The sequence below is a fragment of the Liolophura sinensis genome, chromosome 1 (assembly GCF_032854445.1).
Source record: "Liolophura sinensis isolate JHLJ2023 chromosome 1, CUHK_Ljap_v2, whole genome shotgun sequence".
Classification (NCBI taxonomy): domain Eukaryota; kingdom Metazoa; phylum Mollusca; class Polyplacophora; order Chitonida; family Chitonidae; genus Liolophura; species Liolophura sinensis.
In genome coordinates, this window is record NC_088295.1 from 70,722,376 (window position 1) to 70,749,350 (window position 26,975).

General features: G+C 38.1%; 2 protein-coding genes across 8 annotated transcripts in view; one reads left to right on the top strand and one right to left on the bottom strand.

The window, feature by feature from the left end:
* Positions 1–14,414, top strand: part of LOC135482394 (arf-GAP with GTPase, ANK repeat and PH domain-containing protein 1-like) — a 59,464-nt gene extending 45,050 nt beyond the window's left edge. For all 6 annotated transcript variants that reach the window (XM_064762353.1, XM_064762354.1, XM_064762355.1 and 3 more), the window contains 13 exons: positions 845–919; positions 1,816–1,917; positions 3,257–3,410; positions 3,766–3,888; positions 7,585–7,722; positions 7,922–7,995; positions 8,340–8,417; positions 8,697–8,787; positions 9,139–9,256; positions 9,796–9,900; positions 10,168–10,255; positions 10,944–11,111; positions 11,358–14,414. In XM_064762353.1, the coding sequence (XP_064618423.1) occupies positions 845–919; positions 1,816–1,917; positions 3,257–3,410; positions 3,766–3,888; positions 7,585–7,722; positions 7,922–7,995; positions 8,340–8,417; positions 8,697–8,787; positions 9,139–9,256; positions 9,796–9,900; positions 10,168–10,255; positions 10,944–11,111; positions 11,358–11,561 (1,518 nt within the window). In that variant the 3' untranslated portion in view covers positions 11,562–14,414. The remainder of the gene's footprint in view (positions 1–844; positions 920–1,815; positions 1,918–3,256; positions 3,411–3,765; positions 3,889–7,584; positions 7,723–7,921; positions 7,996–8,339; positions 8,418–8,696; positions 8,788–9,138; positions 9,257–9,795; positions 9,901–10,167; positions 10,256–10,943; positions 11,112–11,357) is intronic.
* Positions 14,415–14,812: 398 nt separating this feature from the next.
* LOC135461316 (cysteine sulfinic acid decarboxylase-like) lies at positions 14,813–26,924 on the bottom strand. Of its 2 annotated transcripts, none has more exons than XM_064738343.1 (15): positions 26,831–26,924; positions 26,220–26,383; positions 25,687–25,823; positions 25,285–25,378; positions 24,820–24,910; positions 23,799–23,905; positions 23,299–23,414; positions 22,751–22,885; positions 21,979–22,095; positions 21,653–21,717; positions 21,147–21,225; positions 20,862–20,943; positions 16,630–16,802; positions 15,661–15,750; positions 14,813–15,096 (listed from the first exon to the last, which is right to left on the bottom strand). In XM_064738343.1, coding segments are annotated over exons 1-15 (1,632 nt in total). In that variant the 5' UTR covers positions 26,833–26,924; the 3' UTR covers positions 14,813–14,916. The 2 variants fall into 2 exon arrangements, with proteins under 2 accessions (XP_064594413.1, XP_064594414.1); XM_064738344.1 differs by having other exon boundaries at positions 26,763–26,889.
* Positions 26,925–26,975: the final 51 nt, after the last annotated feature.

Genomic DNA, 26,975 nt, shown 5'->3' on the forward strand with positions numbered 1-26,975 from the left:
CATTGTTGTAGTGTCAGTGTAGCAGTAGAAGAATCGCTGCCAAAATCACGTAGTCTAGCCATTTCTAATCCAAAGTGTAAACCTTTCAGCTTGCTGCTTGGAAAGGCAGAAAATGGGTACAGCTGAAGTAAAGAAACCAGAGTTTGGGCTCACCCTATGGTCAGTGTTTGTGCTCAAGGATATTTATCTATAAATGTACCAAGTGAAAATGCTGGCTGCTCAACAGGAGGAGGTTAACAGCTCTGTATCATGCTAGTTCTAAAGCAATATTAATAGAAGGATGAGCCAATGATGAAAATGACACTGGATACTTTCTTATGCCAGCCAGCCAGCCATTGGAGTCATTATTATTTTTTCTTTGCTAAGTGCAGGTAGATGTAAACATCTGCTTGGATTTCATGGGGTGATGGAATGCCTAATATCTATTTCACACATAACTCATATTTTGTGTAACCATGGTGAAGGCTCTAGTGTTTACTAACAGTTGGTTGTGGGACTTTGTTTTGCAGATGCTGAAATGTATATGTCACCTTAAGTTTACTTCATTTGTAGAATGAATGAATGAATGATTATGGCTTAATGCCATATCGGCAATATTTCAGCCATATCGTGGCAACTTTATTTGTAGAATGTTATATGTTTATCCATTTTCACAAGTATGAATTTAAAATGGTATCACTGAGATATTTCATTTCTTTTAAGTAACATGTATATATCAGTAACTTTGAAATCATGTCCAGCTTAGTCAAAGATCTGCAAAATCAGGCAGCTGATCATGTCATTGTTAGAAGTGTGATGGTTTTTGTGCACACATATGGTGATTATTTCTACATACATATTTTAGCCAAAGAAAGGGGAGGATGAGAAGAAAGTGGAGAATGAGAAGTTGGGAAGTGGAAGAGTTATTCCCTTGAAACAGGTATGTACCTGATTTATTCTAACATGTGACAGCCTGTCTATGACATAAATTTTGGTGGCTTCCTTCGTCTGAAAAATAGAGTGAATGGAAAGGTGTACTCGGTCTCACTGCACGGTTTGTTTCATCCGTCAAGAGTTGACTTGTTGATGTAACAATGCTTTAGTTAAAATAAGGAAAAACTGTTGAAACCTGGTCAATCAAAAGAAAAGTGTGAATGTATCTATTTGCAGTGATGATGGTCATTTTAAAACTGAAGGGATTGAACTGGCCATCCAAGAGATACTACAGTCACTCATTTAAATTATTTATTTGATTTATTTATTTAATTGGTGTTTTACACCGTACTCAAGAATATTTCACTTATACGACGGCGGCCACCATTATGGTGGGTGGAAACCGAGCACAGCCCGGGGGAAACCCATGACCATCCGCAGGTTGCCGACAGACCTTCCCACATACGGCCGGAGAGGAAGCCAGCATGAGCTGGACTTGAACTCACAGCAACCGCATTGGTGAGAGGCTCCTGGGTCATTACGCTGCGCTAGCGCGCTAACCAACTGAGCCACGGAGGCCCCAACTCATTTAAGGTGATTTAGGTCATGTACATGTATGCAAATCTGTTCTGCCTGATTCACAGGCAATCTCGTATCAAGTTCTGGTCCAGTGAGTATGAGGATGCCAGGAATTTATGGGAGACATAATAAAGGCATTTTTAGTCTGTTTACAAAGATGTACCAACAAGTACCAGGAAACAACATGGTACATTGCACTGATGAAATACATGTGAATTATACAGTTGTCATGTGGGGGGCTATTACTTTTAGCTTTTTTGACAGAATGGATTTATTCTACACTGATATCATAAATTTGTATGAAAATTGTCCTCTTGTATACAGGGATACTTGCACAAGAAAAGTCATGGACTAAATAAAGACTGGAAGAAGAAGTATGTGACATTACTTGATGATGGCAGATTGATGTATCATCCTAGTCTACATGTAAGTAGCCAGAAATATTCTACAACAAACCAAACCAAATGTGTACAGTATGTCAAAGCTGTATTGAATATTGTTACAGTTGTGTTTCAGGAATAGGATAACTTTGAACAGATGTGTGATGCAAGTTTAACTTTTACAGGATTTTAATGGTTTCTGTGTACACATGTCTTAGTTTTAGAAAATGGAGCATAGAAACATCCAAGTTTTAGTTTTGGGTAGTTACTTTAAGATGTTGATGGAGATTGTGCAAAAGTAGTTTATGCAGTGAAAAAAGGCTGCCCATGCCTCTCAGTCCTACACATATTAAGCATTACTGTGAACTGTTAGACAAAACCACATGGATTAGGTCCTTGGCTATCTGTTCTACACAGATTGAGCATTACTGTGAATTGTTTCACAGGACTACATCGATGATGTCCTTGGCAATCTGTTCTACTCACATTTAACATTACTGTGACTGTTTCACAGGACTACAAGGTTGTGTCTGCGCCTCTCGGTGCTACTCACATTTAACATTACTGTCACTGTTTTGCAGGACTACAAGGTTGTGTCTGCGCCTCTCAGTGCTACTCACATTTAACATTACTGTGACTGTTTCACAGGACTACAAGGTTGTGTCTGCGCCTCTCGGTGCTACTCACATTTAACATAACTGTGACTGTTTTGCAGGACTACAAGGTTGTGTCTGCGCCTCTCAGTGCTACTCACATTTAACATTACTGTGACTGTTTTGCAGGACTACAAGGTTGTGTCTGCGCCTCTCGGTGCTACTCACATTTAACATTACTGTGACTGTTTCACAGGACTACAAGATTGTGTCTGTGCCTCTCGGTGCTACTCACGTTTAACATTACTGTGACTGTTTCACAGGACTACAAGATTGTGTCTGCGCCTCTCGGTGCTACTCACATTTAACATTACTGTGACTGTTTTGCAGGACTACAAGGTTGTGTCTGCGCCTCTCGGTGCTACTCACATTTAACATTACTGTGACTGTTTTGCAGGACTACAAGGTTGTGTCTGTGCCTCTCGGTGCTACTCACGTTTAACATTACTGTGACTGTTTCACAGGACTACAAGGTTGTGTCTGCGCCTCTCGGTGCTACTCACATTTAACATAACTGTGACTGTTTCACAGGACTACAAGGTTGTGTCTGCGCCTCTCGGTGCTGCTCATGTTTGACATTACTGTGACTGTTTCACAGGACTACAAGGTTGTGTCTGCGCCTCTCGGTGCTACTCACATTTAACATTACTGTGACTGTTTCACAGGACTACAAGGTTGTGTCTGCGCCTCTCGGTGCTATTCACATTTAACATTACTGTGACTGTTTTGCAGGACTACATGGATGATGTCCATGCAAAGGAGATTAATCTTGTACGGACCACGGTGAAAATCCCAGGGTTACGGCCTAAAGGATCGCGGATCCCTAGCACAGGAGGGGGGCCTGCTAATGGTGTCACAACAGAAGCCAACAACACGGGCATGACAGGTTAATATCTCTTCTACCTGGGCCCATTTCACAAAAAATCATCTGGCATTTCATGTACCTTCCACATAAATTTATGGCAGTTTGTGAAATGGACCTTGGAACTCCCATATTCAGCCCCACTCCCACGTGGTGTACAACCTAATTTTAAGCAGCATTTCCTAAGTGGTGATTATTATATTATTAAAAGTGTTGAGATCATCTGCTTAAACTTCAGTGTCGGGTGATTTATGGTGGCCTTGATGCAGTGTAAACACCATTCAAATAATACAAATAAATACACAGAAAAAGTGGAATTTGTTCAGAGATTGAATTTCAGGTATGACAGTAAGAAATGACCGAGGAAATTTTGTTTCAGGTAAAAGTGGTAAGGAGAAGGAGAATGTGATGCTGACAGCATTTGATGCGCTGAGGGATGGCCAGCAGAGGGTTCCCAGTGTGGAGGATGCTATTGTGATCTCAAACTCCTCCATCACACCAGGTAAAGCTAAGTTCATTCTTACCTGACTCGTACTAGTAAAGCATCTAAATAAACAAGAGAAAAAAGTCAGCAATAGCTTTTTAAATGCTTTATACATTGGTGGAAGAATTTTATTTTGTCAAGTAATTCCTCATTCATTATGGTAAGACTTTCTAGTAATCTGGACTCCTCTCATACAGAAATGCACAAATTGGGAAGTACATGTCACAAAGTGTATTAGGATTGAATCAGAACACACAGCAATAACAATACATTCAACTTCAGTGAATTAAAGATGAACTTCTGAACATTTCGAAAGTCTTTACTAGATTATCTTTTTGAGGTGTCAGGTGAGAAATGCCAGTGCATGGAGGTGAGGGCTTGTAGGTTGTCAAATTTTTTCCATAGAGATGCTCACAAGATCGTCTTATTTGACATTGCCCATGTATAAGTCTCAGACAATATATTACATTCAAATTGTTAGTTTAGGAGCCCTATTCCTGATGTGTGTAACTGACCATTTATTCCCTTGTTCTTGTCCATGCTTTCATGTAAACAGAGAACAAAGAGGGAGGTGAGGTCATACTGTTGTGTTTTGTCAGTCATATATCTCTCTCTCCAAGCATGATCATATACCTCCTGTACTTTTATAACTTCACTCTCACCATTATATATGTGGAGAACTTACCTGTGTTTCTGAACATTCTACACAGCTTAGCCTCATTTATTAAGTGGATTTTATTCAGAATTTATAGTCTTCATGTATGGAAAAAATTTCATTTATAAAAGGCTTTCACCCCTTGGATTTGAAAGATGTTTTTCAGTCCTCTTTATAATGTGTTTAAAGCTACACTTTTTGCTGAAAAATCTGTGAATTAACATACATAAACTACATGTAGCATGTTAATGGTTTCTTCGTGGTAATACGAACATACTGTTGAAGACATCAGTAACACAAACATGTCCGTTTCTCTTTCATTCCTTTCACCCATCCATTCATGGAAATCTTACTGACCTGGTAAGACATTTTGAATGCTAGATGTCCATTTGATCATTGTGTTGTGGAATAATTTGTATTAATAGAAGATACATGTATTTGTTTATAACAATAGATACTTGTTATTTTTTTAAAAGAAAAAAAAGGTATAATTTTATGTGTCTATGTAAAGTAACTTGCCCCGATTATGTTCTCACTGTGCTGTGTCATTTATACCATGATGAGTAGTTAACTGAATGTGTATAGCATGCAGCCTGTGAAAGTTGTGAGCAGCTAAGTATGTAGATTAGCTGATGTTAAGATTCTATTCTGTACAATATCAGAGCCAAGTTGTAACTGTCACACCCTGTCAAACGGTATAACTCACATTGATAGCTGGCTTGAAATCTCAGAGAGGTGGGGTGGACATGATGTGCCACATTCACTGGAAGTGGTCATTCAGACTACATGGTTATTGTTAGCTGCTAATACATTCTCCTAGATTGCCTTGCCATAATCAACTTTACTCGATAAGAAAACAAGTGAGGAATGTTTGATATAGTGTCTTTTAAAATTAAGCAATATAGTCTTCAGCCTATACATCTTTAATGGGTGAGGCTCTTGAATTTGAAAACAAAAAAAGGTTACTGTCACACTGGCCTACCAGAGTGTTCAGATGTACTCATTTTTTTTTAAAAAAAAGATCTTTTATTGTGGAAGTTAAACAAACTGAAGGCCCAGCACTATAAACCATGTTAATATACCAAGTTAAATCTCTAGATTCTTTAAAAAGTTTTATTGAGCAAGATAACAAACAAAAGGAAAATGTGCTGAATTCTGAACACTGCATTGAGCTGTGGGTTTTGTTTTTAGGCGGTGAAAGACTAGATACTGTAATCTGAGAATATCATGTGACAAAGTCTGTCATCATACTTCTGGAATCTGGCTTTTTGTTGTGAATGTTTAAAACTGTTTAAAAGAGCATCATGCATCCTTTTGTCCAAAAAATGTGTGATATTTTTCTACAACTAAATTTATAGCAGTTGCAATAGTGATTATATCTATCTGTACCAGATTTTTGTCTTCTGTAAAATTATGAACTTTTCAATTTTGACTGTCAAACTACTTATCAGTGACAAGTAACATCTCTTTTATATGGCGCTCTAGTTGTGTGAATACGTACCAGTGTAGAGCCATTTGTCATTTTGTAAGAAAACTTAATGATGCTGGTGTGTTTCTTCTTTTTGTGTATTTATTATTAGATTGCTGCATGTTCATCATTTTTTGTGTGAATGTGTGTAATGTTTCTAAGCAGGTGACTTACACGTTCTGTGTACGAGTGAAAAGCTGTATAACGTTTAGTAAGATTGTTGGAAGTGTTGAATTCCGCTGTGTGGTAGCCAGTGATGTAAGCTGATACGCAGTTCATTACAGGTATACTGAACAAAAAAAAAAAAAAGAAATTTCGCATGTGAAGAAATGAATTATACTGAAAATGGCTAGTAGAAAGTACTTAATATGGTTGAATACCATAATGCCAGGCCTAACCTGACGCATCCGACCATTGTTATTGCGGGGTTAATGCACCATGCTCTTTTGCGAAAACACGACCTTCATTTGTGCAAGGTTACTTAACCACGCTTTTGTGTGGCTTGAACGTCAAGAAATGTGGAGAATTTGCTGGTGATTAGAAAAAACAATCCTTCGGGGATAAACAATTCTCATACCACGCCTTACAAATGTTGAACGTAATTGTGCTGTTGGCATGCACCTCTCTAGCCAGTCTGCTGTGGCTGTTGCACATGTCATGAGAGGCACAGTTCACAACCTGGGGACAAATGGCATCAAACGGATACGGTGTGTGATCGCCCAGGTCAGGATGTCCACGTGCGATGACATATGCCAGGGACAATCAAATTTGGCTATGTCATTTACACAATACTTGTAGTTGTATGACCGCAACATCAAAAGGTAATGCATGATTTGAGACCCTGTAACTGCCCATACCATACAAATCCTCAGTGATAGACAGGTACTTGTCCTGGGCTGGTGCCATTCAAGGATGCTTGTGGTCCAGGCCTCCAATTCCAACATGACATGGCAACACATCACACCGCTATTTTGACACAAAATTTCCTGCAAAATGTCGCTATTGATGTTATGGATTGGCTGTCGAAGTCACCTGACCTCAATTCCATTGCCCACTTATGGGATGCTCTTGGAAGAAGCCTTCATACCTTGAGATGTGACCCCCCAGAATGTTTTGGGCACCATGTTGGTACATGGACGGCACAGGTTGTCTAATGCTGTGTTCGTGGGTCTTAGGCAACAGAGTCACAGAGACAAGGTTGCCTTGCTGTTGTGAATGCGAGAGTGGGCATACACGGTACTGAGCAAGCTCCAATACGGATGACTAGCCCCTGTGAAATCAAAAAGTTACCCCATCATGCTACTGTTGCTTGGGGAGGGTGCACCAAGCATACCTTAATGCCTAATCCTGTCTTATTTTGTCCATAAACCAGATTTTATCCTCTAGCAGCACACTGTATATGGGTACGTTTGAAACATAAAGTAACACGTGAAGTTTCTTTTTTATTCAGTATAGTTCAGTGTAAACTTGGTAGAGACATGTGATCATCATGTGGTTGTCAGAAACTGAATGTTTTTGTAAAGAAAAATGCAATCCATGCTGAGTTTCGGCTAGCACGAATTAAAATGTTTTGAATTATCTTGTGTTTCAGGAATTCCCAATGGCCTGGATAACTCTTTTGATAAAAAAGGTGTGAATAGTGCCAAGATAGAAACTCCCAACGTTAAGAAACGCCATAGAAGAGCCAAAAGTGGGGGACTGAAAAACATTGATACAGCTGCAGGGGAAGGTAAATATTTCAACCACCCATTTCATGTGGATTAGTTGAGTTGTTTGCATGTAGGTAAACATTGTTGAATTTGTAGCCATGTGATTTTACATGTGTCGCACGATCAGGAAGTGATTTTCTAAGTTAAAATAACACTAAATTAGGTATAGAGAATATATACCTGAATTTTATATCTTTATTTCTGTTTCATATTTTTCAGACTCTGATGGATATGAGTTTATTATTGTATCGCTGGACAACAAACAGTGGCATTTTGAAGCTCAGAGCAACGAGGTAATATCTCTGAGGGGTCATACAGATGTTTGGCAATATGAAAAATTGAAGGGATAGCAAAAAGTGACAGTTCTTATATGTGTTAATTTTGTATGTCTAATGTGAAGTTGTGTCTGTCTGTTCTTGTGGAAATGATGTGAGATGTTAATATAAGTTTCAGCATTAACCACATTTGGTTGGTTACACTTCTAATAAAACTCAATCATTTTGTCCTTTACTGAAGTTGTTGTTTCCTACCTGGCATTAATCAATGAGCTCAACTGGACTGGTACTGCGTCTATCATAACAATATCATATATGTATAGGAAATACCTGGTGAATACTTAAGGACATTTTCTTTTTAGGAGCGAGATGATTGGGTCCAAATGATCGAACAGCAAATCTTATCGAGTTTACAGGCTAATGAAAGTAGTAAATCAAAAGTAAGTAATTTGCATTTTTGTATTCCTCATGGATTATACTGTGAAGTACTTGATTAAGATAGAAAAGATTATGGCTGATCAGATTGAAAGGTCTCTACATACATGTTCAATGTTTATCTCTATCTGTGATGCAAAACATTTTATTATTTTATTTCATCATTTGATATAATTATTTTGAGTCTTAGATAGGAAGTACCATTCATTTGCAACTTAAATGTAGAGTTTCAAAGAATTTTGCTAGTAATAACAGGTGTATTGTGTTCTCTCTTGCCTCTTCAGAGTCGAAGTAATACGCTTACAGATCCGGCTGGTGTGCAAGCCATAAGAAATGTGCGGGGGAACAACACTTGTGTAGATTGTGGAGCTCCCAGTAAGTTAAAGTTTCATGATCACACAGATCAAACAACATTGATCATCTTTCCCGCCATCATATAATTGTGTATGGCGGGAATCAACAAACAAATGAAAAAAAAACAATTCATCGTTTCTGAAATTAACTTTTGAAATTCTGGAAAGGCTGATAATAATAACAGAGGAGTAACAAGCTTATCGCTGAATATTGTATGTTGCTGATATGTATAAAGCGATTATTTAAAATAAGGCGAAAATTGTAGTCTTCTTCTTGTAGAGAATCAGTAAATTTAGCTTTTGTTTGATGTATCCATTTCCATTTTCTCATGCATATGGTCATAAAAGTACTGCTATTTTGTCACTTTTTCAGACCCTGACTGGGCCAGTATAAACTTAGGTGCTTTACTATGTATAGAATGCTCAGGAATACATAGAAATCTTGGTACGCATTTGACAAGAGTACGCTCCCTTGATTTGGATGAATGGCCGTAAGTACACGCATTTGCAATTTAGAAGAGCTACTGTGTTTATTAAAAGTGTATTACCTAAGATTCTTTTTGATGGCATGAAAGGCTTTCTCACACTTTTTCTGCAAGTGTACTACAAGTGCTGGTAAGTAAATTTGTATTTCAACTTTTTATTTGGAAGAGGGGGCCTCCGTGGCAGAAGGGCTAGCACATCAACACGGCGCAATGACCCAAGTGTCTTTTACCAAGGTGGTTGCTGTGATTTCAAGTCCAGTTCATGCTGGCTTCCTCTCCTGTCATAAGTGGAAAGGTCTTCCAGCAACCTGCAGATGGTTGCAGGTTTTCTTCTGGCCATAATGCTGGTCGCCATTGTATAAATGAAATATTCTTAAGTATGACATAAAACACCAGTCAAAAAAATAAATGAATTTATTTGGAGGAAAATGAACTCAACACATTCCATTTTATTGCTGTGTGTGTATTATCATAAAATGCTTTTGCAACGTGCAAGACATTGACAAAATGAAATTCATCTGAAAGGACCATTTTATTTTTGTTAGACCTGACCTCGTGGCAGTAATGACTTCAATAGGAAACAGTATTGCCAACAGTGTGTGGGAGGCGAACACAAAAGGAAGAACGAAACCTAATCCAGCATCACCAAGGTGGGTGTGTTTGTCTGTGAAGACGAAATTCAAAGCTTCTTGTAATTCTCAGTGTAGGTAGCGTTCTTACATATATTTACTTACCAAAATGACCTTTATTTCATTTTTAATCACTTAAATACAAGTCAGTGAACAGCAACGCTATTATCATTAATGGCGATTAGGACTGTGAAATTGTTACTGGGATATCATCGGGAAGATGCATTTAAGGAAAATTTGAAAATTAGACATAGGTATCAAAATTTGAGTATCTTTCTATGATTTCAGAGAAGAGAAAGAGCGGTGGGTGAGAACAAAGTATGATCAGAAGGAGTTTTTACCACCACCTCCCTATGTAGATATACCCCTGAACCAGGTAAGACCTTGGGGGTCTCACTGTATTTTCTTGCAGACTTAATGCATGGGTAGAAGTATTGGTTTCTCCCATCAATCTGTTTTGAGCATTGCATTGCACAGTATTGCAATCATTACACAAATAATCATACACAGCATACATAGCATACACAGCATGCATAGCATACACACATGTGCTATATCGTTTATATATGGTTGCTATTTTGGAACATTTTCACTTATTCTAATTCTTCAACCTTTTCAACAGCCTGTGCAACAAATATTTTGAAACATTCTAACAGAACCCTGGGGTGTTGAGAAATAATTTGCACAGTTTTAGGAAGCTTGGGTCTGTAGTAACCTAAACAAATCATTTTAGTTTCATTTTCAGAATAATTGTGTGCATAAATCTGAAAACATTGCTTTAGAGGTCAAAAAGGTTGAAGATGTACAGTATATGATGGTAGCCAGGCTTATGGGTGGAGGAAACCAGAGTACCTGTGGGTGAAACGCTGACTTTAGCCAGGTGCCTCCCAAGAACCTCCTCACTAAAAACTGCAGCCACAATGATAACAGCTGTTCTTGAGCCAGGACTTCATTGATCAAGGACCTAATAGAGCCTTTTTGTTATACAAGCATATTGTGTGTAACTGTATTACTTATGTGGGCTTTGTCTCACTCATAATCAAGCTGTTCTCCATCTATTCCAGCAATTAATAGATGCTCTCGTGCGAGAAGATATAAGAAATATAATCCTTTTACTGGCCCATGCCTGTCCTGACGATATTAATGCTCCGTACAACAAAGATGATGGCAGGACAGCCTTGCACATAGCTGCAGCGTTGGGCAATGTGGTGTTTGTTCAACTTTTACTGTGGGTACGTTTAAATTGGATACTGCGTGCTTGAGTGTGTTGCATGCATGTGTTGAGTAAGAGAAGAAATCTAGAATGTGCATAAATGTTGAGTTTCACTTTTTTAAACTTATTGAAGGCTGGGAGTTCAACTTTTATTTAATGATTTATTTCATTGAGCTCGAATTTGTTGTATATATGAATGTTAGGGAGTTCTTCGAACTATGGTTGTAAGGGAGCTTTATTGTGTTTTGTTTCTCTGTTGTTTCAGTATTCTGCCAATGTGAAAGTTCTAGACCATGAAGGAAGGAATGCATTGTGGTATGCAAAGAGCTCTGGAGCAACAGACTGTATGGACATGCTAGTAAACCATGGCTGTCCTGAGAACCCCACTCTACCCCGCAGGAGAGGAAGTTCACAGCCAGCACCCGGCAAAAATGATGTCTTTGAAAAACTTCCTGCTAGCGTGATCTAGACATTGTATTCATTTGATGTACCAAGCATCAATCTGAGGGCATTGTGTGTATTTGCTCTGCTGGATCCAGTCATGCGAACACTCACTGCTTCCATGTTGTTAATAGTCCCATAGCCTAAGCATGTGTGTCGGTTCAACCAAAAACTGTTCTCAATAGATGTCAGGATGATATTCTCAATGGATGAAGGATTCCCTGCTGTGGTGAAATTTCACTGTAGTGAACAGTTACTCTGATATACAATAATGGTCAGCAATATGTGTATGCTGAGACATCTGATCAAATCTCACCCACAGTGGAATCATACTGAGTCACTGATTGGTGTGTTTTAGGTCAAGGGCAAGATGTACATTTAATGGAACATCTCCAATAAACAAGTATGTACATGTACATGCAGCTGCTCTAGGAGCTTTCCCCCCCAGTTGTGCTGAGCTGTTGCTTATAATACTGAATCTCAGTCGCCATCATTTCTGTGGTTAAATACACTGAATTGTAGACATGTCAAATCTGCACTATAAGCTGTATATCAGCCGATAATATGTGGGAATTTATTGACAGATTTTACCATGGCATGTCATGGCATTTCTTGGTCAAAAGGAGAACAGATTTAAGATGTACTGTGGGTAATACTTAAGAATGATTATTATTTATTGGAAAATACTTTACCATACCTCATGACCCTTCACAGTAAGACTCAGCATGCTTCTTCTGTGGTGCTTTGTTATATGAGACATCAATGAATTAAAGTGTATTTCATTATTTTCTTGACCATCTTTTCATGAAATTCATCTGTGTATTATTGAACAGAGTGTTTTTGTTGTGGGCAAATTGTTTTGACCCAGGGGAATGTGGAATATTCAGTGCTGGAAAAACGTATGCAGTAAATGATGCAATTGTATAGACTGTATTAAGGTCACACCTCTGACAGTACAATTAGCACAGTCGATGGTGATACCATAGCCTCACTCTGCGCTTGTTGAAGGGCAGCCTGTTTGGGTTAGCAAACCTCCTCTGAACCAGTATTATATTCTCTAAGAATCTCTCCTCGCCTACACCAGGTTCAGAGATCAGTCAGTTCAAAGCTGAACTACATAGATGATGCCTTGAAACTATACAATCTTGTGTTACATTCAGCACTTCCATGCAGAGCAGGCGATGCTTGATGAGTTTCTCCGCTTCAATGGATCCATGGGTGGGCTTGTTATAGTGTTCCAGTGCTATTACACCATACATGATCAGTTTTCTTCATGATAATGCCCGTTGTTACATACACCTGGTTTTTACCCATTAACACCTCATTGTTCCTTTTGCTGATATAATTTTCTTGTAAGTGGGACCTATATTTAGGATCAAAGTTTACTTCCGCACAATTTTGCATGCCTTCTCAAAGATAGATTTAATTTGTGGGAGTGATTGCTGGCATTATACTTACATACATTGCTTGTATATATTCTCATTCTTCATCTCATCTGTACAGCTTCTCATTGTATACCTGTTAGATTGTCTTCAGTTTGTAACCCTTACATGTACCTGGTACTCTGCTAGCCATTACAAACCTGTTATCCTTGAGTTATCTGTATTGCTGTCCTGCTCATTGTGTTGTCAGCATGTAGGAATAGAATTAGCCAGTGCTGATGCTAACAACGAGCCTACTACCTGCAGATCCAGTGTGTGTACTTGTTTATGTGTCATTTAGTATCTTCATGTGCAGCTCCAGTGATGTACAGCCACCAGGTGTGATCTAAACACTGATTGGGCTTTCTGCATCTTGGGTGCAATCTGGCCAAAATGTTTACAGCCTCACATTTTTCTTTAATTAAACTCATGTATTTATTTGAGGTACACATATGCTGTTTTCACTTTAGAGAGTGGTACTTGTATCTCCATGTTGTTTATGATTTCGTATTAAGTTATTGTCATGTACATTGTAAAGATGATTATTGCACAGCAACATTCATTGTACATGTACAAGTTCTATTAATTGGCAATATGACTCCTGATTAGTATATGATATTGATAAGTTAGCATTTACATCAGCTCAGTGATCGAATTTCTATTGAATTGCTATGTACATGTATGTAGGTTAATATACATAGGATATATATTAAAGTCAGAAAACTACTCTTCGCATTGTTTCATCCGCTTGTGTCAAATTAACAAGGACACAAACTATAGCTTAGGATCATTTACATGCACTGCATGTACATGTGTCATTTGCAAATAATTTAGACCAATAACATTTCTCACCTTCCATTTATTGATGTTCTTCATCACATGTAAAGAGACATAAGCTTGATAATCCCAGAGCATATCTCTGCTTAAAAGAAAATCAGCAGCATCTGTTGGATCACCACTTCCCTGTACATGTAGGTTATGATTGTGCCAAAACAGAATACCTATTTTGCTGAATATTCTTTGTAGATCAGATCACTAAATATTTTCCACCTGATGTATCAATTAAATTACCGCAAAAGAAATAAACATACAGCAGAGTGCAAATTTTCAGGTGCTCAGTCATTGATTGGTTTCCAGCCAGAAGCGCTTTGTGCAGAGTGATTAAGACTCCATTGTCAGTAGAATGTGTATTGGAGAAAAAAGACCATAAAACCAGATTCTGTAACACTGGTCACAATATGCATGAAAAGTGTTTTTAGCAGCTGAAAAATTTACACATTTTAAGTCAATGAAGGAGTTTGCTTTGAACTGTTTTAGTTGAGCTGTTATCAGCTGGAACCAGTTTTTGTTTTAGCAATGAATTTCTCATCAGGTTTGTCATTGGATGTAGATATTCTGTACATTTTAAATTTGCTGTTGTACAAAGACCTCAATTGAGCATCACAGTAAAAACTGCCTCATTGTACAAAATAAATCATGTTGTCCTGTTTTTCTTCATTTGTAAATGTTCTCTGCTTTTCAGTACATTTCATTTAAATATTTGAGATGGGGATATTTCACGTGAGAAAGCTTAGCCGTGAAATATTTAAAAAAAAAAAAAAAGCATTTCATATATTTGCTTGAAGTCCATGGTTACATTGCCATTAAAAGTCGTATTATTCATGTTTGTCCGAGTCTGTATACCACACTGAACAAGTGTTCATGGACAAATCCCAAAACTTGTCTGGATAGGTCATACAGCAAATAAACTCGGCTTTGAAGGAAAGCAAGCACTAAGACGAGAATCGCGTTGACTTTTTATTTAAGCTTTAGAAGAGCATGCGCAAATTTTGATCATATTGACACTATGACGACCGCTTCGGATGAAGACCGGGATATCTGAGTATTTTGCTGCCGTTGGAAATATTGGATATTTTTCGTCCTAAACATCTACCAAACATAATGTTAAAGTCAGTAGGCATACTACAGATCCTTTCCCAAGCGGGATATCTCTTCCAAGACAAAATCGGCAAGTTCTTTTGTCTGTCTTTCGTTGACGAAGACAATCCTGAAGAAGTTGACGAAGTCTTTATGCAGTAGCGGATTGTAGCCTATCATCATAGACCCGTCCATTACCATCCGTTCCTTGATCACAGGTGCTACCTATCAAACACATGCAATCGGCGTCAGCATATTTTAACGACACCGATAAGTATAAGTTTAAAGTAAACATATGAATTGAACAAATAAGAGGCTGTACCAGACATTTTTGGCAAAAAATCGATCAGCGCAAATCGAATAGCTCAACTTATCACCTTCCCCATAATATCAGCCTCGTCTACATCACCATGAATAGGACAGATACGAATCCGATATTAATTTACTGAAAGGCAAAAATTTGAAATATTCTTGGTAAATACAGACGATTCGATTTGATTAGCTGATATGGATCTTGCCCAAAAATGTCTGGTATGGCACCTTTAATTCAAAAAATCAATGCATATATACATATTTGTCAACTGTCCTCCAACAGTTTTTGAAGACTTTAACATGAATGAAGTGTTTTCATATCGACACTGTCATACATTCTTTGAAGAATTGTAAATGTCTAAAAGCGTAATTAATTTCATACAGCTTCGTATACACCATTGCTGGGTTGTTTCGTTAAGATAACCATTTATTAAGATGATTGTTATATGACCAGATGACTTAAAATCATACACAAACCTTGCTCAGTTTTTCCCACCATTCTGGAGTTTCCGGTTGACCGCGCATGCTTGGAGGAATATACCAGAAGCACACGTTTGTACACTCAAACTGGAAATGTAAGAAAATCATGCCAGCATGTTTCGCATTGAGAACTTAGCTTATATTATGCTGTATTATTATGTATTATATTATGCATGTCATGGGCTTAATGTTTATAATCTGAACGTTGAGTACATTTTTTCTGTATCTTTAACCCATGAGAACAGTGGCGACTGACGACTTGAAAATTTTACTGAACAACTGGAACTGACTGGGGAGCATTGACTTATTTGGCATATTTCGGTATTGCCACATGGCGCTGGTTGGTATCAACAGAAAATTATTGAACTTAAAGATTATGATAAACCCTCATTGTTTCCATAAAAAGGAGTGACCTTCAAGGATGGTGTCAAGAAAATCAGACATTCAAGGTCAAAATGCGCGATCTCGCGTTTAATTGGTGGATTCAAGCCTCTGATTCCATATGTTTGTATCGTATCCACCTACCGTTCGCAAATTTCTGACATCCCTCAGAAAAATTAATGTGCTTCTGATGAACTTACTTACTAGCTGTATAAAAATCTTTCTCGCGAACAACAGACTTGACCTGGGTTTCTTGAACATTTCGTGGGAGGTCTTTGGTGAGTGTCTAAATCTAACCATTAGCTAGTATTGTGGATCTGACAGTTGTTCAGACTAGACGTGTTTATACATGTATTTAACAGACAACAGTAGTTGGATAAACATGGCCTTAACATTTTATATTTATTTGATTGGTGTTAAACGCGACCATCGAGGAAAAGGTAGCGGGTTGGTTTACAGGGGTAGTATATACTGAACAGACTCTGCATTCTGTAACCCACTGTGTCTTTTGACATTCGCAAAGTAGCTGACACTCGCAAACCACAGGTTAACAAGTGTAATTCAAATTCCTAGGGATCGTATTACCTTTGGGATGACCAACCGGAATCCCTCAGTTTTTTTCAGTCTCTCCGTGAAATACTGACTGGTTTCAAACAGCTTGTCCACTCTGCTTTCCATACCCCTGTCTCCCAGAGCCTTCCACATAAACCACAGCTTCACCACGTCAACCTTCCTTCCACACTGGACAGTGTTGTCTCCTGTCAGCAAACCAGAAGGTACAGTAACATAGATGTTTGTTCGTCAGTCAGTTTTCATGTTTTGGAACACCATTACTCAACACGTACAGTACATGTACTATCAATGCTGTGGTTGATGATACTCAGAGAACAGGTATCGAAGTTGGAACGGTTAGAACCTTTCATTAATTCAATCAAGGAACAGTCTAGTGATTATCATTAGCGAATGATACACCGAACCATTTTTCCTCGAAATCACACATGACTAAGTTATGAGTGGATCGTTATTGTCGAGTGGTCAGGATGCTGTCTTTCCATCGCTGTACGATCAATCCTGACCCTAGACAAGCTATTTGTGTATTCTGTCGATCTAACTGGTCAATTGCGTACGTGCAACCATTAGCGCAGTCTATGGTGTGCGTTAAGGATCACTTGTCTTCCATCATTGTCTTGTGTATATATATTTATTGGTACATCGTACGTGTGAATGTTCCTTTGTAACTTGTCAAAGCTTTGTGGTTAACCCAGGACTCTCCGGTTTCCTGTACCAATATAGCTAACCGCCATCGCATGCATAAGTGAGGAAATAGTATGGCTTCGAACAACAATTAAATACATTATTATAACACTAGTTTATACTCCAATACATTCAAAAAATAATGTATGAATTTCAACAAAAAGTCTTGTGTCTGTGTGATGCTAGAACACATTTTGTCCTTACAACATAATTCTGTGAAATGATCAAAATAATATCCTGTTAGTCCAATACAGTCTTTATGCTGAATTAGAAGTAAATGTGTGCTATATTTAACAGTATAATCTATTGAAATAACAGAATGCATTCTGGCATCTCTGACAACAACTATGAAGGCATTTATAATATATTTATAATAAAATACATAGTTGATGACGTATGGCTTCTTTCAGAGGCATTTAGGAGCTGGGGTGGTATGGTTTTACGGAGGCATTTCTTATGTATATAGTGATATAGAAATATAGTGATTCATCTCAAAAGAAATAATTGAATGAGGAATGAACCCACAATGTGCCCAGAAGACATCCACTCCAACCAAAATAGGAGAACGACTAAGTACGTCAGTATAAATACAGCCTTAACAATGATCAACTGTTTGGCTTCAAATTAAAAGTACAACCTAAAAGTACTTATCTCTGAAACTAACCCAGAGGTTATTTGTATTCAGGAAACCTTCCTCAAATCAGGAAATAACCCCAACAACAAGTTCAATATCCCCGGTTATAAAGCATACCGATGTGATAGATTACCAGACAGACCGGGTGGAAATCTTTACCCTTGTCAAGGAAAACATTGTACACCTGTACATGGGCTCGAATAACGTAAATGACTTACATAAATGGCAAGCTATTCAAATACACCACGAAAATAAACCATTTCACATTATAAACATATACTCTCCTGGAAGTATGAGGAAAATATCCAAAACAGAGCTCGACAATATTATTTCCATGTTTAGCCCTAGTGCTATTATCTGTGGCGATTTCAATAGTCATAACCCTTTATGGGATGCAAAGTGTAAACACAGTGACGATCGTGGTAACACAGTACAAGCATGGTTAGAGGAACACAACCTAGTCTACTTAAACGACGGCGAAGGATGAAGAATAGAGTTCGGCACAGGCAACACTTCAGCAATAGATCTCACTATTACCACACCTGATCTCACACCTAAAGCAGGCTGGAATGTTATACCAGATACACCCGGGAGTGACCATTTCGTTATCATGACACAACTTGGTATGTCACCTCATTCTGAAGTAAATCTTAACAATTAAATTTCTGTTCCACAAAGCAAACTGGGAAAATTTTGAGAAAGATTGCCAAAATATATTCATTGATGATGACTACCTCTCCGATATAGACCTATTCAACCAAAATCTTACTGATGGTATACTCAAGATTGCAGGACAACACATCCCTATTTCCGCAGCATAAAAGACCTGCAAATCCTGTTCCCTGGTGGAACAGGGAATGCGCTGCAAATATAAGAAACAAAAAAGAGCACTGCGTAAATTTAAAAGAGCCAGATTACATACAGACCACGAAAAATACAAACACTTAAAAACTGAAGCTGAAAAATCAGTCCAAAGCCAAATACTGGGACAACTACTGTGAAACACTTGATACAAAAACAAATTCAAAGCAGGTATGGAATAAATATATACAAAGCAAAACCAAGGATTTCTCCCTACAGGAATATCACAAAGCCAGTCACTGCAAAAAAGAAACATCACCAGGCAAAGACAAATTAGGCTACAAAAACCTAAAACACTTCCCGCTAAAAACACAAAATATAATAGTGAATCTCCTAAATACAAGTTGGAGGAAAAAACAGCTGCCACGAAGCTGGAAATCGTCCATTGTTATTCCCATCTGAAATGCTGGAAAAAAACCATCAGATAATTCCTCCTACCGCCCAATATCACTCACCTCATGCCTATGTAAACTAATGGAAGCTATGGTCAATAACAGACTAGAAGTACAACTTGCCAAAAATAAAATACTAAATGAAACACAAAGTGGATTTAGAAAAGGACGTAGTACATACGACCATCTAACAAAATTACAACATCAAATCCCAAAGGGGATAAGTAGGCCCTAATACACTCTGGCTGTTTTTCTCGATATTGAAAAAGCCGTCGACCTCGTTTGACAGGATGGAGTTATACTCCAATTCGATAAACTCGGGATAAAAGGAAGTATCCAACATTGGATAAATGACTCCCTAAGAAATAGGACTTTAATGTTAGACTTGGACAAACTTCATCTAAAAGACATACTCAACAAAATGGTACACCTCAAGGGAGCGTACTAAGCCCCCCGAAAAGAAAATTAAATTCAAAGACAAAGTGAAATACCTAGGCATGATTCTTGATAGCAGATTAACCTGGAAAGATCATATTGATGACCTCACAATCAGATGCCAACGCGATCTCAATCTAATACATTTCAGGCACTAAATGGTGGGGGGGGGGGGGGGGCAACAAAAACACACTCATAAAAATGTACCAGTGCTTAATTCACTCCAAAATAGACTATGGTGCAATAGTCTATCAATCCGCGAGCAAAACTCTACTACACCGAACTGATAGTATCCAATATTCTGGCTTAAAAGTAGCAATAGTAACTTTCAAAGACACTTCACTTTGCAGTCTGCAAGTAGAAACACTTGACAAACCCCTTCACCCTAGAAATGAAATACTAACCCTCAAAAAATAAAAATAATTCTAACCAACGACGGAGTGCACATCAACACTCTAGGCCAGGAACTGTTCTACCGGTCTATGAAAGGTGCTATCTGTGCCGCCATGGGAGGCCACGAATAAAAACTGGAAATAGAAAATGAAATCAGGAAAGAAGAAAACAGGAAAAACAATAAGAAGACCCATGAAACCAAAGAAAATTAACACCAAGAAAACGAAGATCAGAAACTTAAAAGACTTCATAACAACAGGACCATCTCTTGCTTCAACTAAGTCAATGAGGCCTGACATCCTAGCTCCTCAATTATACTTGTCGCACCTGTTACAGGCACAGGTTTCCAGTACGCTGGTTTTTCCAGGACGGCGCCCTCTATAAGTGTAATTTTCTGTATAGCCAACTCAGTGTAATTCTGTAATGCAGATCTATGTATTTCTTATGTAAAGATAACGTAAATCTCTGTAAATAGCTTACTATTTATCCCCTTAACGCACTTATATTATGTATCAAAAATATTCATGTGTTAAAAAAATAAAACACTGATTTGATGGGTATCCGCCAGGAAAGTGACCTTAAAACCAGCATTTAAACCAAAAATATATGTTCATATGGTTTGATAACGATGTAAGAACATACATCGAAACGTCACCACACAATAAATCCAGGAGTTGTTATCCATAGGAAATGTCTCTGTTAGTCAATAAAATACATAGTTGAGAATACTACAGAGCTGTTTCTGAGGATAGGTATATTGAGTCTGGAACCCACATTTTGGTTTATTTACTTGGTACACAAACCAAGTTTAGCATTTTTGTGCATGTGACGTACCGCAATCAGCTTACCTATGTCATACGATGTATCATAAAACTTGTCTTTTTGAAACAAGTACGTGGCTGATAACGCATTGCTCTCCCTTAGAAGATCCTAGGAGCAATGAAAATAGAAACAAATCATCGTTCAGTAACACTTCAAACTTATACAGACATAACCAAATCGATACCGAACAACCTAATAATGTTTTTCGTCAACATCCTATTGAAGTCCTTAAAATGCTTTGAGTTATTTTTACTATACTATCTACTATATCATCATATGTTTTTTTATTTGGCAAAGTACATGGTCCTTACCATTTCCTTGACAAGAAATGCCGAGCACTGGAGTAAAGCCCCGCCCATTTTGTGAAAATTCCAAGACACCGAATCAGATCTGTACAGGAAATACAGATAGATTTGACATACTTAAGAAACAATATATATGGAAGAAGTAACAAAGAAGTGCATTTTGGCTTGATCTTGAGCATCTAGAAATATACCAAATCTAATGTCTAACTGTCAACTTTGCGGTAATGATGTTTACAGATCGCAAATTGGTACAGCACACCATTTAACTTTGCCAGCAACTTAAACAACAGAAAACTCTCAGTAACATTAATTTAGTTTATTTGTCAGGAAGATCTGATTTATCTGTTTACTGATATCTTACCGATAAAGTCTTGAGAAAGAGCCTGCCGTAAATTGCGCCCCTGCCAATGGTCTTAATTGTATGTGAAGTAAGCTTGCCATTCAGGACAAAGTGAACATTTTTCTGTACTGCAAAGAACTCCACACGAACAACAATGCCTTTTTTGAATTACCTGTGGATTCCATCCAACAAATGCTTGTGTTTTGCCGACAACAAAGTTGTCCCACCCCAACACGCCTTTAGAGAAAACAATAATGTAACAATCGCCATGAATTGAATTGAATTCCATAAATAGTCAACAGTGTAGTACAGAATAGGGCTATGCAGTAATAACTGGTCATTATTTACATACAAGACATGAGTGTTGGTGTGGCGCAGATTTAATGGAAGCTTAAGTTAACACGTTGTTACATTTGTTTTCTGCCACATTTTTAACCGGACACCAACGTACACCTTTTTACAGTTACATTCTATAGGACTGATAAAAATTCAACGCACATCCGTGTGCATCCAGATATCATGTTCCTGACAGATATCCGCAACGGCGGGCAGAGGATCAAAGCAGCCTAGTACTGTCGAGCCACCGGTCGCCATTACAAACAGTGGTACCTCGCCCTGCAAGAAAGCAAGTAGTGTACCTACATTATTTCTTTAATCCTGATGAACTGTTTGAAAAATGTTTGCTATTTGAAATGCAATATTTGTATGACATGACGACGAAATTCTACATAGTCTACCTCACAGTGAATGTATTTCTGAATGGATTAAGGCTTAGTTCCATCTTCAAATATTACAAAAAAAAAAACGCAGTGCATATCATTTAGCGACATCTATTCGATAAATATGGGAGCGCCTGTGGCAAAAAAATCCTCACACTTTTTAAGGCCTGTCTCATATATATCGGTCTTTTACAGTGTAGCTCTAATTACAAAAAGTCTTAAGTCGTGCTCAAAACGAAAAACAACCGTTGTCATGGGAACTGTGCGTCATTACGAATGAACAAACCGCTCTTCGTCCTGAATCTACAATATCTTCATGTTAACCGGTCTCTTATCGTTAACACGCATGGTATGTCTCTGTGGTAGTAAGGCAGGTAAGATAACCTGAAGCTGTGAAGGAAGAGCAAGATGCTTAACTTCCACAGAATTGTATTATCAACAGAATGACGTCACAGATATAAGGCAATTCATACCGTCACATAATAGCTTGAAGCATGTATCACTACGAAATACACGTACAAATACCAGATGTATGTGCTCAGTATACCTACCCGTTCTTTAGCTTGCAGGACTTTGTTTTCAAAATCAGCTGGAATCATTTTTCCTCTGTCGTCTGACTTTACAGAGATAACATTGTCAGTACCAAAGCCTAGAAACCCAGCTCCTTTGGTCACCGAATAATGTACCTGAAGAGTTTGGAAACATGTCAAGTGGTGACAAATTAAGCAGTGCACCTGTTCACGTGACCAGATATACTCATGGACAAAACACTATTGTCTACAATGACACCACCTTTACCAAGAATACTCTTTAAGTGAATTCGTTCATTTATTGATTGACGTTTAACTCCGTGCTAAAGAATGTTTCACTCGTATGACGGTGATCAGGTCTACTGGTGGAGGACAGGAGTGATCTGAGTAAAGCACTGAATCAACGAGAGCTGGATTCGAATAGGTGATCATGGGCTTGACGGTTACAGCGAGTGAGCACCGTCTGAGCAAGTCAGGCTCCGTCTTGTAGACTGAACATCATTAGTTCAATACTAAGATCCCATCCCAGATTTGGTGTTCCGTTGTATGTTAAGGGTATTTATACTTACTTCCTGTGAGGCAAACAGAACAAATTTTGGAGAAGCCATCATTCCTGTTTTTTTCAGCTCTGGAAAACGTTTATACCTAGCTAGATGAATGGCCATAAAGACGGCAAAGGATCCACCTAAAATCACAAAAAAGAGATCGTGAAGGTCTATCAATGGACGACGTCACCAGGTGTCATTTGATCGCCAGGATCACTATGGAAACTTATTACATAACGAAGGTCCTCTCCAACTAATGAAATTATCTCAGAAATAACTGGTCAAATGGTATTTGTGTTGTGAATTGTGCTCTAAAACTGACTCGTGTACATATTATGATTGTATGGAATTTCTAAATATTATATGATACATAGTATATATCTACTGTAGATGGATTTAAATAATTCAGTGTGATGTGAATGTGGTATCACAGCGACAAACAAAGAATACATGTCGTTGTAAACAGAGCAAACCTTTACCGAAACATATTTTGTACATCATTTATCTTGGCCCCACGATTTTACCTGGACAGAAGACACCATCACCTCGTGAAAACCCCACAAGACCACATAGTTTGCGGAATATCGACTTCTCCAGTATGACAAATGCTGGGGCTACCTCGAAGGTGTGACTGGAACAAAGACGTGTTATTAATTCACTTTCTTGATTCTTCTCCTTAAGAAATGTTTTTTTAGGCCCAAGATCGGGGCGATGGCTCTTTTACTATTCTCTGTTTTAATTTTATATCACCATTATGGACTCAAAGTAGAAAAATGCAACACTGAATTTTCAAAACAAAAAGGAAACTCGAACGTCAGCTGTATGACTTATAGTGGTAATTTTTCAACCCATTAAAAAATGAATTCAATGCCAATTTATAAACCGGCCAAATCAGTTTGAAGCACAGTGTGGATCTTGAACTTGGTCTGCAACGTTTTAGCTTAAGGTTTGTATCAAATTTCATTTTAAGACAATAAGTGGTTCAGATAAAAGCCTGGAATGGTTATTGCTATAATTTGGTAAAATCGGCTATAGTTTTGGAAAAAGCGCACAAAACAACAGGAAACATCAAACGTGATCTGTAGCTCATTACGTTGCAGATATGCACCTCATTAAATTCATTATGTTGAGCTTCAGTTGGAAGAGACAAACAGATTGACAGACAAATGGAATGATGGTTCTGCCTTTACGGGGCTGATAAATACACATACACCTATATACAAATATAAATAATGTTAGAAACGTAAAGGTGAGATGCATTCATAAGTCCATGTGTTGCTAATAATAAATACCCCAACATATGTCGGGCACAAAGTAGAAAAAAAAGACTTGCTTAGGCATGCTTTTCAAACCGTTGCATCCTGGTAACGGTTTTTTGGGAATTTTGTACATGTATATCTGGCTCAGTAAATATATGCCTTCCGTCGTAATCATTATATTCTCCAGTATCAACTTGTGCAAAAAAAGGATTGGTTAATTGGATCCTTGTTGCAGTGTAACGATAACAGACCAACTGACTGTCTGCAGACAAACGTGGACACTTACAGGTTTGTGTTGAGAGAGTCTGACAGCCAGGAACCTGCCAAACTGTAGGGATTGAGGCCGCCATATTGCTGATTGAAAAAACGCGGGTTTCCTGAAACCCAATTTTTTCGTATTACGCATCCTCATATAGAGCGAATTAATCTATAACGTGTTATATTACTGACAGAAAATTAAGTTTCGTTGGTCAAAGATGAGGCAAAATCTCTGTTATTTTGTTGCTTTTAAAACAAGCTGTGAAGACTGAAGATAATACAAAGTATTACGTCATGACCATGTCACAATGATTTGTGTATATGTCGACCAAGTCTGAGCCGAGGATGGAAGTAAATTTAGTCAAAAACAAAAAACAAACAAGAGAACAAAAACATACCGATACATTTGTAAATCAATATGTTGAACCTACCAGACATTCTAGTATACTCAAAAGGGACATACTGTTAACATGTTCTGGGCGCACAGGCTTACCTGTCTTCACGCTGTACTGGATGATCTGCCTGGCCAGATCTAACAGTTTGTCATGGCTTTCTGGTTCTTTTTTGATTTCTGTATCAATGAGTGTCTACAAAAATGATGCAGGTTAGCAGCCTTCATTTTCCCGAATTACTGGCAATTTTATATCATTTTTCCCGTCGTCCTACCCTCGCCGAAATGTGTGTTAAATACCAGGACGTATTGGATTAGATGGCGAGTTATACTCACAAAGAACACTTTATTAGCGACTATGCCCTTACGTTAATCGGACCGGCACCATTTAAATGTTTATAGATTCTTATCTATTAACTATTCCTGCAGATTGTTTTGAAGCAGTATTGGGTATATCGCCAATATAGGACTACTTGTTTGCTATACACAAGTATATATACATACACTGAGTTTTTCTGGGAACTGAAAGTCCACAACCTTTGTGTTGACATTGCAGCCTTTCGCCAAAGCCTCGTCGACAATCACCTTGTATAGATCATCTAGGAATCGCCTTGTATCTGCTCCTTCTTCGAACGGATTGTCTGCCAACCAAAACAATATTACACATTGTTTCCACTGCTAGGACAAAGAACTGTTTTGGAGTCAGCTTTAACATGTATTATCTTATCCTCAATGCTCCATTTGCTCTTCAATGGCAGATTTCATGTGCTCGTCTTTACTGTAAAAAGTCAATTAATTTGAGTGGCAACAACTCTTGAGATCTGCCTGATTATAATCGGTTCAGTGTTCAGTTCCTCTCTTGTTCAATGCCCACAGCAAAGACCTACTGTTGTGTCTATATTTCCAAAACTAGTTTAGCGACTAGTAGTAATCATTGAGCGCATCTAGACATTTACAAAAGTGATTACAGAAAGCTTTCACGCATATAAAGTTAGTTTTAAACGTATTATGACTGCGGATGTCAGATGAGATCATACCTGGGGAAGCCATGTTAGACAGGTGTCGCGAAAAAGTTATTGGCTCTGTGTGGTGGAGTTTACGCAGGCTTACAGGCGGTCTGGTGGAAGAAACTGTTGAGCGAACAGGTGTGCGGGACAGGTATCCTGATACCCACGACAGTGACCTCAGTAGCCTCACAATCCTGCAATAGTATGAGATAACAGCAATTTATACCCGACTTTAAATAGTCATTTTGTTACGTAAAAACTTCAAACTTACATGGTTGTCCCAAATCTCGCGGAGCGAGAAGCGCTGAATACAGCACACACTATCACAAGACATACATATTTGAAGGTTATTGCTGAAGTCAAAACATTTTGGTCAGGGAGTGAGTAAATGAATCATGTGTTAAATTTAGGGCAGATAAAATCATCTCATAAAATACCACACGTTCTAAAACGAAGTTGAATTAACTAGACGTGTAATAACAGAAAGGGCTATAAACATGGATATATCGATGTCTATATATGGGCTATCGGGGCTTTGATCTTACATATGGTTATGCATATGGAAAGACCTACCTTATCTCACGACATCAATCGTTGACAAATAGTGTTTTTCGAGTGAAGAGAAAAATGCAATTACGTACATAGTACATGTGTACCGTATCTCGGGTTGAGTTCAGCTGTAAACCTGCTCTTCAAATTTCATTCATCTAAAAGAGGCGTTAGATAGCGTCTTGTGCAGTGTGTGGGGTGCAGTAGAAGAAATGAGGCAGGAATCCTGTGCAACAG